The 10,981-nt window shown below is 40.2% G+C and overlaps 2 protein-coding genes across 2 annotated transcripts; both read left to right on the top strand.

Annotated features, from left to right (window-relative positions):
- Positions 1-1,273: 1,273 nt before the first annotated feature.
- On the top strand, positions 1,274-6,575 carry obi1 (ORC ubiquitin ligase 1; the record flags this gene model as incomplete). The annotated part of the gene is made up of 6 exons (XM_079239221.1): positions 1,274-1,345; positions 1,540-1,675; positions 3,237-3,328; positions 3,854-4,075; positions 4,314-4,402; positions 5,195-6,575. 6 exons carry the CDS (start codon positions 1,274-1,276, stop codon positions 6,573-6,575), a joined length of 1,992 nt encoding a protein of 663 aa, XP_079095347.1.
- Positions 6,576-8,405: 1,830 nt separating this feature from the next.
- pou4f1 (POU class 4 homeobox 1) lies at positions 8,406-9,946 on the top strand (the record flags this gene model as incomplete). Its single annotated transcript, XM_079239246.1, has 2 exons — positions 8,406-8,528; positions 8,960-9,946. The coding sequence occupies 2 exons, from the start codon at positions 8,406-8,408 to the stop codon at positions 9,944-9,946; spliced, it is 1,110 nt and encodes a 369-aa protein (XP_079095372.1).
- Positions 9,947-10,981: the final 1,035 nt, after the last annotated feature.

The following is a 10,981-nucleotide window of genomic DNA, read 5'->3' as shown; positions in this document are numbered from 1 at the left end:
TATTGAATAGGGTATTGAAAGCTGTCACTGCAAATGTCATTTCTGTGTTGCCCTGTCATTAAAACAAAAACGTTACCAAAGAAGTGGTAAACAAAAGTATTCTAATTGTTTGTTGGTTTAAAGTGAGTAAAATGCATATTCAAAGTAACACTAGATAATTTTCTGACCTTTAAACTCTATGCTTCTGACTTGTTTTCATGGCATATTTACATTATATATCCAGAGCAGTTGTTGTAATGAGGCTGACAAATTGTACTTCACAACTCTTTATTCTTTTCCAAAGCATCATGTTACAGTCACAATTTGCTTTACAGCATCTTATTGCATTGAACACCATGGTACAAAGAAAGAGACAAAGTTACAGAGCAAAAGATAATACAAGAGTCATGTTGGACTTATTTTTACTAAGTCAGAGATTTCAAGAAAGTCAAATGTGCCTTACTTATAATATGCCAAAGTGAGTAATCTGCCCAAGTTCAGCTAAACTACTAACTACGGTCAACATTTTTTTGTTTTTAAAAGTGTTTCTAATACTGCTATAACCAGTTAAAAGTCAATGGGAATGTGCATTTACAAGAAAAAAAAAAAACAACTTTGGATCAACAAGTAATTTTACATAAACCATGCTTCTTATGAAACATTTTTTCCAGTAAAATAATTATCTGTTTTTTAAATTAATAAGAAAATTTTCTTTCATGAAATGTTATTGTTTTTCTGCATTAATTAACCACGCTGGTCCATCAAAAGCTCTTTACTATGGTCCCACCTGGACGAAATAGGACAGAGTAAGGATTAAAAGGTATGCCATTTAACATCTCACAGGAGGATTCAGTAGCTATATTAACTTTTTACTGTAGAGCTGTGCAATGAGAATAGACCACTTGCCAAATTCTTCCAGTATATGAGGTTGAGTTAGACAAGCACGGCCATTTCAGGACCTTCTTTTTAAGCGTCACTTCCGGTCCATTTTAAGCGTCACAACATATTTTCAACTTTTGATATGGCTTTTAAAGTTTTAAAACAGTTAAGGGAATAATTCAAAAGTACAACAAAAGGGTAGCATTCTCTCAAAGTTCATATTGTTAACCCTCCCCCCGCTTTACTCTGAATTTGAAGCCAATAGGGGTTCGTATAGGCAAACGTGAACAGTTTGGTCTTTTAAGCTTTCCGTAGTCGGGAGACTCTGCGCGCGTAACAGCGATTTCTTCCTGGTGGGAAATTTGTACCCCGTCAGTGGAAGTATGCTGTTTTCTCCCAGGAATTAACAACAACCATGGCTCTTAACTATCAGACATCGACCCTTTCTCTAACTCTGCCAATTTCATGTCAGATATGCCTCGGAAAGGTAACTTCTTCTGTTTTAAACGGGTAAACACTGAGAGGAAAATACAGTTTTACCGGAGTGTTTTGTAACTGAGGCGTTGCTACGGCGCCCGTTACAAAGTGGCATCTTTCTCTGGATTCACGCTCTCCTCTGTTGCCTGGTGTTTGGATGGCGTATTGACAACAAACGATCCGCTTATATTTTTGTTTGTGCAGGTTCGGCAGCCAGTCATTTGTGCCAACCACCACGTGTTCTGTGCAACCTGCATGGAAATGTGGCTAAAGAAAAGCAGACAGTGTCCCACTTGCAGAGTGCCCATCACTGCTGAAAACCCCTGCAGGAAAATCATTGGTGAGTAGCAGCACACAAAGACAAGCAGACACATAGCAAAAGGCAAGAACAGCCTAATGTTGAGTCACTATATGTTACAATCAATTCAAAGTTTATTTATAAAGCAACTCAACTTTATTTATAAAGCCCTCTAAAACAACCAGAGTTGATACAAAGTGCTGTACACAATCAGCCAAAATAAAAACAGAATAAAACAGTTCAAATGCAAATAAATAACACAATAAAACAACAGGTCATACAAGGAGTACAGAATTAAAACAATAAAACAAACTGAATAAATAGTAAGTAAAAACCGATAATATAAATAAACTATTAGGGCTGTGACAATATACTTTTATCCCGATTCGATTCCAAATTTTTGCGTGCCGATTCGATTTAAATTACGATTCTCATGATACTTAGATATTGCTGGTTTTTGTAGACTAAAAACAAAACAAAAAAAAAAGTAAAAAACTTTTTTTGCTTGTCATTTTTCTTGATTTCACTTAGGAAACAACTACACAGTAGCCAGATCATAATTCTGCTATAATGCCTAAGAAGACAAGTGAAAAGATCAATAGAAATGATAAAAATTTCATTATGGATTATTTTTATTTATATGAAAAAAACCGATTTTTTTTGGACAAAAATATCAATTTTAAAATTGTAAAGCAAAAACAATCCTGATTTTCGATTTTTGGATTTGATTTCCCCACCCCTATAAACTATGGCACACTGACCGGAAACTGTCTTACGTTGGGTTAAAGGCTAAGGAATAAAAATGGGTTTTAAGATGAGTTTAGAAAATGGACAGTGAAGAGACTTGTCTAATGTGGAGTTGAAGTTCATTTCACTGTTTTGGATCTGCAAATGAAAAAGCTCTGTCCCCTCTGAGCTTCTGTTTGCACCTCGGTACATCCAGGAGCAGCAGGTCAGCTGACCTGAGGCACCAGGCAGGAGTGTGGGGGTGGAGGAGCTCAGAGAGGTAAGGAGGGGCCAGATCATTTAAAGATTTAAAAACAAATAAAAGACTATTAAAAATTAATCCTGTAGTTTAATGGGAGCCAGTGGAGGGAGGCTAGAGTGCTCTTTATACAAAAAGTAGCACAAAGTGTGTTACATAAAAACAGTTTTCAGCACATTAAAAACAAGTCTTCAAACACCCAAGTATAAAAGCTAACAATTTGTAAAACACACACCTGATCATAATCTCGCTCTCTTAAATGCACTTACATACACATGCATGCACCCACCCATAACCCCAACCCACACCTCCAACTGTATAAACAGGGAAATAAACACCTGGCTTGTGGCTAAACAACGTTACATGAAGACTTGTTAAGTTTACAGTGAAAATGAGGAATTTGTCATCTACTAAGCTCTTGATGGTCCACCCTGACATGCAGATAAATCAGAGGAACCTCTGTTAACAGCAGTAATGTTATTTCCTAAAGTTATGCGAAGGTTTGCACCTGGAGCACTGTAACTACAGCTTCATGGAACCCAGTCAATCTTTCAGCTTAATTATTTTTGTATGTTTTTTTAGTATCTGATGATCAATTACAGCCCATTTCTGTTGCAGGAGGGACAAATGAAGGTGATCACAGTGATAATCCTTTTATGAAGAAATGTCTCAGAAAAACCAGAGGAGAGCTGCTTTTTCGAGAGTATGAGGTACTACATCCTCATTCAGTGTGCTTTTATCCATTTAATATGCTCTTCTGTGTTTTTAGACCAAAATCAAATAGCTTAAGGCTTTTTAAAATAAACTTATAAGAGGATATATGACAGAAAAAAAGTGAGAATATTGCATCAAGTCATGGCACTTTGGTGGAATTTCAGTCATGGCTTTTACCCAAAACATCTCAAAAAGCAGTTTATGGTTAAAATATTTTTATAGGAGAAAACAATGTGCAATTTTTCAACTGCAGATTTCATTAAGGTCACATAATCATCTCCATCTGAGGCATGTAGCTCATGTAGACTTAACTGTTGAGGCAAACCTGAATGTGCTACAGTCTATAAAGGGAATTGGTCATTGTAGATGACAGCAGCTCAGATGTCCTGCTTTTATGTTGTCAAAAGCTGATATTGTAGCTTCACATATTTCTCTGATAAGGCTGTAAATGTGAAGAGGACACAGTATTTTTTGTGTGTTTCAAACTCTGTTTTCAGTGTCACAAAATTTCTTTGCGACAGGAAGAGATTGAAGTGCTTTTGAGAGAAAACGAGGAGCTGAAAACAAAAAATCAAAGTCTGGAGGCAGAACTGAAGACTGCTTTGCATCCCTGCAGCGTTAGTGCAGAGCATCAAGATGACAAAAGAGTTTCCCCCCTTGCTGTGGAGGAATGGAAGAACAAGCTGCAAGCTGCCACAGATGTTTGTGAGAAAATAAAGCAGGACATGGACAAGCTGAAAGAGGTGCACAACCTGCTGTTAGCACATTGTATGATCTTTGTGTTATATTGATCCTTCAAACAGATGGATCTTCCTGTGAAGGAATAGAAACACAGTTTTGATTTGCTCTTTATTTGACTTCCACTGGGGAAAAAAACTCACAGACATTAACTAAAGAAAACAAGTTTGCTTTAGCTGAAATAGACATGATTTTTTTAATGAATTTTTTAAATAAGTTAATTGTTTCTCTTGTGTTTTATAGGCAAATAAGACCCTGCGATCTCAGAATGTTGACCTCGTACAGGAGAACATGAGGCTGAAAGCAGAGGTGGCGAACAGATCTCCTCAAAAGTGAGTATCTGCTTTGTATCCTGATTTCTAATACACCTGAGTAGTTATTTCTTATAAAAACTTTGAAAATCAGAACAAATTCAACAATTTACGATAACTTGAAGGATTTACCTCCTTAAGGGGATTGTTTTTTTTTTTTTTGTCTCTTCAGAGACAGAAATAAAAGCTTTAAGTGTATGGTTAGAAGTTTTCCAGAATGTTCCCAGATTCAAGAAGACTGCTTCAATGCTATCTGAAATAATTTGAACAGTTTTGGTAGATTTTTGTGCTTTAACAGCATACAGAGACAGTTGTCACTGTTGATAGTTATCGCACTGAAAACTCACCTACAGCTGCCAGTATGAGACAAAAGTTTCACGTTTTGGCCTCAAACTAATCATTTGGACGTTGTTGTGGTACGTTGTCATTGCAATCTGGTAACAATTCCAGCCGCACAACATACTAAAAGATGTTTTCCTGCTGCCTTTCCAGACTCTGTCAGCTACAATCTTAATCCAGGAGAGGTGAAAATTATGTTACAAAATACTCATAACAGTATTTTAAACAGAAAATAACAGGAGTTGTCTGTAGATACAGATCTTCTTCTGTTTTGCTGTGATCTTCTAACTGATTGTAATAGATTTCTTTATTTTATTCTTAATTTACTTAATTTCTAATGATGCCATTTTACTTGCAAAAGTCATAATTAGAACTATAATTTCTGTTGAAAGAGGATGATTAAACTGATGCCATTAAACAAAACACCATTTCACTTTTCTTTCATCATCTTATATCCAAATAATCTGTATGCAGGTTTGGTCGATACACAGTTGCAGCATTGGAAGCCAAAATTCAGCAATATGAACGTGATGTCGACCACTTGAAAAGGGCTTTGGAGCGCAGCGACCAGTACATAGATGATCTCGAGGCTCGCATCAGAAGGTCTGAGCAGAGACATGATGAAGCGCAGGAAGCTAGCGAGAATTGCAATACTGCGGCAGAAACTCTCACACAGCAACAGAAAATCATCATGATGATGAGAAGCTTGAGTGACAATGAGAGAAGTTCAATCTGCAGCAATCCAGAGACAGAGTGTCCAACATTTTCTAGAAATCCCAGTTTGGTGTTCATGCCATCTGCAGACAACAAAGAATTCGGTAAGAATCTCACGGGAGACAAGAAAAATGAAGACTCGGAAGGATCCTCCGACATCTTGCCCACAACTCCTTCCTCTGCTTTCCGGTCTCTGACCCTGAGAAGCCCCGGCATCCGAGAGAAGAGGGTTGCTTTTAAACCTGTGTCTTATCTGAGAAGGCTTGACTTTGAAGAATATTCTAGTCCTGGAAAGTCAAGTGCAGCCTTGGAGAACAAATTCCGCAGTCTGGAAAAATTCCCCAAAGACTGGCATCCAAATGATAAAGACTCTTCAAAGTATGTGTTTTGGGGTTGCTGGCAGAGCTCAAACTTAAATGACCCAGGATGTCCAGGTCCCAGTAAAGAAAGCTCTGTCAAGGACTCCACATCTACTAGTCTTGTAAACAACAAGCCTGATAGTTTTCATATGTCAAGTGAAGCTTCCATGGATGCAGCTTACCTGGATAAAATCTCCGAATTGGACTCCATGATGCTTGATGGAGAAAGTTCCAGTAGTCGGGGATCACAGCTCTCCTTGGGTTCCTCCATTCCCACTGATTCGGACAGCACTCTTGTTGCAGAGCCACAAACCTGCCGTGATGTCTTATTGAGCCCCGATGACATTACCGCAATCCAAGACAAGGAGGAGAACCAGCAGTCGTGTGATGGCACAGATGGCGCCTTGGATGCCGAAGAGGCTCCATATTGCTCTGCAGAGGAATGTTTTGCTACTCAGGTGACAGATGGGAAGGATGAGGCTCACGTCTCTGGCAGTGCGGAGCACGAAGAGCCCTGTCAGACCGAGGAGCTGTCTTTTGATTTGTTGTTTGATCCTCTGGATGAGATTAAGGCTGGTCCCTCTGGCTCTCTCAGTCCAGCAAGCCAACAGCATGATCAGGATCACGTGAAGCCTTCCTCCTCATCCTCCTCTGGCTGCGCTAGTAGTACGCCTGTAAACACAAGAGAAAGACATGCCCTGAACAGCAGCCAGCCAATAAAGAGAAAGTCTCACAGTCCCTTTAATACCAGTAGTCCCACCAAACTTTCAAAGCTCATGTAAAGTTTTCAGAAAGCCAACTGTGTGTTCTCAATGTTCAGTGGTGTTTTTAGGTGACGTTTCTCTTCTAGTTACGGCCGGGAAGGAATATTCTGTACTGCCTTAGAATAAATGGAAGCATCTGATGCTAGTGTGTAACTTATTGTCATGATTGTCTTGTGATATGAATTCAGGTAAACTAGAAGTTTGTCACACAGGATTTGTGGAACTTGTATGTCTCTGTGAAAGTCGAGGTAGTTGAGTTACCTTCAGCTTTTTACAGTCTGAAGATGTGTCTGCAGTCATCTCCTGTTCTCCTGTAGAGGCGCATCACTTGTGATGCGTTGACGTTTTTCAGCTATACCTAGAGACTACTTGTTTGTGTTTGTCATTTCCAGCTGTTCAGCAGATGTGATGTTTATGGTGATCTTTTTATCCAGCACTGAAGACAGATTTGTGACTAAGATAAAATTAAAAAAGAAAAGTCAGACGCTGATTAAAAAATAGCAAATGTGTGTGTTAGGAAATAAAGAAGTAATGCAATGATAAAACTTGTATGAAGATTTTTGTGTTTTATTTTTCTGTATTTTGCATGTCCTGATCTTTTCATTTATGCTATCCATCAATCTTGAAGATGGGCCCTAATATTTTGTAGATTTTCCACCTTCCATTTCAGTGGAATCGTGAAGTAACTTTTCTCGGATAAGCAGTTTTTTTTCCACATAATTTTTGCTACTTTTGCACATGATTTATAGTATACATTAAACAGTCACAATTATTAATTGGTGGCCATTAAAGTGGAAACGGCCCAGCCTGTACATGTAGCCTTGTAACGACACACACAGACCTCAGTAGCAGAAAGTGCCCTATTTATAATGCAAATTTAACGATATGGTGTATTTCACATACCTCTAATCGCTGCATGAAAATTTAATTGGGTAACTATTGTGGTTTGAATTAATGAAGTGTTAATTTATTGGGATTAATTTAGGTAAAGACTATGTACAGGGTTATATTGGTGTATTAAATCAATTTGTTTAGTACTCGTGATGATGGACTAATGATGGGCTGGTGGTCTCATATCAGGGTTAAAATAAGAGAACAGGGCCACCTGGTGTAACTTACGCATTTTAATATCTGACACTGGTGTGAATGATAGATGAGATAAATAAATACATATATAATTATAATGTTTCTGCTCTGATGCTTCTATAAAAATGCTTTCTTTTGCCTCTGATTTGCATTGATATTGAATATGGGCTTTTTCCTTCCACATTTTTGACAGACAATTGCAACCCGGAAAGGCATTTCTCTATTCAGATGGATAGAAAAAATAGCTTCTCAAAAAGAATACATTAAGCCTATATGGTCAAAGGCCTCTAAGAAAAGAATAAGGCCTAAAAGGCAGTTGTTGGATGCAAAGCAGTCAGCCCCTAAAAACGCAAGCATCTACACTCCAGATGTTATTGCCTGCCCTGTGACCAGTTTTTTTTTTTTTTTTTTTTTTTTTTTTTTTTTTTAAATCTGTCAGCCAGTTCACTGTTCTGGCAGTTTATGTCTCGCGAGAGCAGCCGAGCACGGGCTTGACGAGATCTGTAGCGCTCAGGTGTAAGAGCCTCTCTCATCCCCAGCAGTGGGAAACAGTAGACAGATAAGTGCGTCTGAGAGACTGCAGGCATCTCTGTGATCTCCGGGCTCAAGGCTGCACTCAGCGCACTACACAGCGAACTGCACTGCATCATTACTGGATAGGCAACGGATCTCTCTGTGTCTATGACTATTTTCCAGCTCTTGTAGCCGTTTCCCTTTTTTTCCCCCCTCTCCTGTGCACTTTAATTGGAGAAGCTCGCCAAGATGATGTCCATGAACAGCAAACAGCCGCATTTCGCCATGCATCCCTCTTTACCCGAACCGAAGTACACCACCCTGCATTCCAGCTCGGAAGCCATAAGGAGAGCCTGTCTGCAAACTCCACAGGTAAAAACGATCCCAGAAAACTTTTCCTTTTGTCATTTTTTACTTGCTTAGGCTGCTTGCAGCGATGAGCGCCGTCTGTGCGTAATAACAAGGGTTGCTTCAAGGCACATTCAGCCAAGACGCGCACTTAATGTTTTTTTCATGTGTTCCACAGCAATCACTCGGAGAGTCTGTGATCTTTTTTGAAGGCATGCTCACGCAGAAGCCTGGCTTTGGTGGTTTTTTTTTTTTTTTTTTGTATTAATTTTTATGACTTGCCGCCTCTGAAGGAATACTCAACCCTGTTATGTGTCGCCAAAAGTCCCGACTGACAGATACATTCATGCTGGTTTTCTTTCTTCTTTTCTCTCCGCGCCTCTTTGCGTTTTCTTTCTCATTTTGCACCCCATTCACTCTCTCCTTCTCTTCCATTTAATTTGTCGTCCTTACAGCTACAGAGTAACATTTTTGCGAGCCTGGATGAGACCTTGCTGGCGCGCGCGGAGGCTTTGGCGGCCGTGGACATCGCGGTGTCCCAGGGCAAGACGCACCCTTTCAAGCCCGACGCCACCTACCACACGATGAGCACGGTGCCGTGCTCGTCGACGTCCACCGTGCCGCTTGCCCACCACCATCATCACCATCATCACCACCACCACCAGAACCTGGAGCCTCCGGACATCATGGAACACATAAGTTCACCGTCCCTTAGTCTGATGTCCAGTGCGCACGACGGGACAGGCGGAGGAGGTGGCGGGGGAGGCGGAGGTGGCGGCGGAGGGCTCATCTCCACCTCCTCTGCCCACCCGCACTCTCACATGCACGGCTTGGGTCACCTCTCCCACCAAGCAATGAGCATGAACTCGTCCCTCACCCACCACGGACTCTTACCGGGCCATCACGGGGGGAGTCAGGGCGGTCCAGGGCTCACAAACCCTGGACTTCCCTCCATCAATGACTCGGACACAGATCCCAGGGAACTGGAGGCTTTCGCAGAGCGCTTCAAACAGCGGAGGATCAAGTTGGGGGTGACCCAGGCGGACGTGGGCAGTGCTCTGGCTAATCTCAAAATCCCCGGCGTGGGGTCACTGAGCCAAAGTACAATTTGTCGATTTGAGTCCTTAACACTCTCCCATAACAACATGATTGCGCTCAAACCCATCCTCCAGGCCTGGCTGGAGGAGGCCGAGGGGGCTCAGAGGGAGAAAATGAGCAAACCTGACATTTTTAACGGAGGGGAAAAGAAACGCAAGAGGACCTCGATAGCGGCTCCGGAAAAGAGGTCTTTGGAAGCTTACTTCGCCGTACAGCCTCGGCCGTCGTCCGAGAAAATAGCAGCTATAGCTGAAAAGTTGGACCTGAAAAAAAATGTGGTGCGAGTGTGGTTTTGTAACCAAAGACAGAAGCAGAAGAGGTTGAAATTTTCAGCTGCTCACTGATGGTCAAACAGAAAAAAAAAAAAAAAAAAGTGTGACTGAATTTGGGGACCAAGGGGCACCAACAAGACACCATTTTCAGTCCTTTGTCTCCTGCGATTTTACACGCCGGTGCACAATGGGCTCTAGATTCCCATTTTATGAGGCTTCATATATCTTGTTTATTTTCACGTTATCGGTGAATGTGAAGTATGCAAATAACAGATTACACAAATATCGCCCAGTTATTACGAGGGGGAAAGTTTTGCCTTTGAACACACGTGGAAAGGGGTTAATTTGCTTGATAAAATAGCGAGTTATTTTCTCCTGATAGGCCTATTATTTGAAATATAGCCATTTACGGATTACCTCATTGATTGTTAAAACTGTTAATTTTTTTTGTTTGATTTTTGTCGTTGTTGGTGTAGAGTAATTCATGAATTTACTGATTTACTATTCATGCATTCATTTGTTTGTTTTTTTTTTATTTATTTATTTGGAGGCTGCTATGAACTCAAATTTAGTTGCAAACATTTATGACTGACGAAAAAAAGAACGAAAAAAAGGAGAGAAGAAATTAGGCCTGCATGAAATCTTAATTCACGGAAAAAGTAATTAAGCCTCAACAGGCTGTCATATCTACAGATATATTTATTTTGAATTTGCACAAAAATACCCTTTAGGTTTCTAGGTCGGTTATGTCGAAATGGTTTGTATATACAGACATCACTTTATCACTTATAAGGAGGGGAGCTCCTGTGTTTTGGAAATAAATTATAACGGTCTATCCAGATCATTGGCATCACAAGGAAAGTTTAAAGCAAATCAGAACACTAAAGCCTTGTATGCTTCATCAAAGACAGAGAGCGATCACAATAAAAAAAAGGAAGAAATAATAAGTTCTTTCATGTGTATCAGTTTGCAGTGCAAACACTATGCATTGGGGGAAAAATCACTGCGTACAGTAGTGCTGTCTACTGATAGACCTTATTTTGTGGATGGTGTAAGTCACTGTTAAATGCCTGTTTTCACATGAAGATCACCTCGTTGTTTGTCGTG

The sequence above is a fragment of the Telmatherina bonti genome (genome assembly GCF_933228915.1).
Source record: "Telmatherina bonti genome assembly, chromosome: 1".
NCBI classification, from domain to species: domain Eukaryota; kingdom Metazoa; phylum Chordata; class Actinopteri; order Atheriniformes; family Telmatherinidae; genus Telmatherina; species Telmatherina bonti.
Note: the sequence above shows the minus strand (reverse complement) of the source record. Positions and strands in the feature narration are given on the sequence as shown.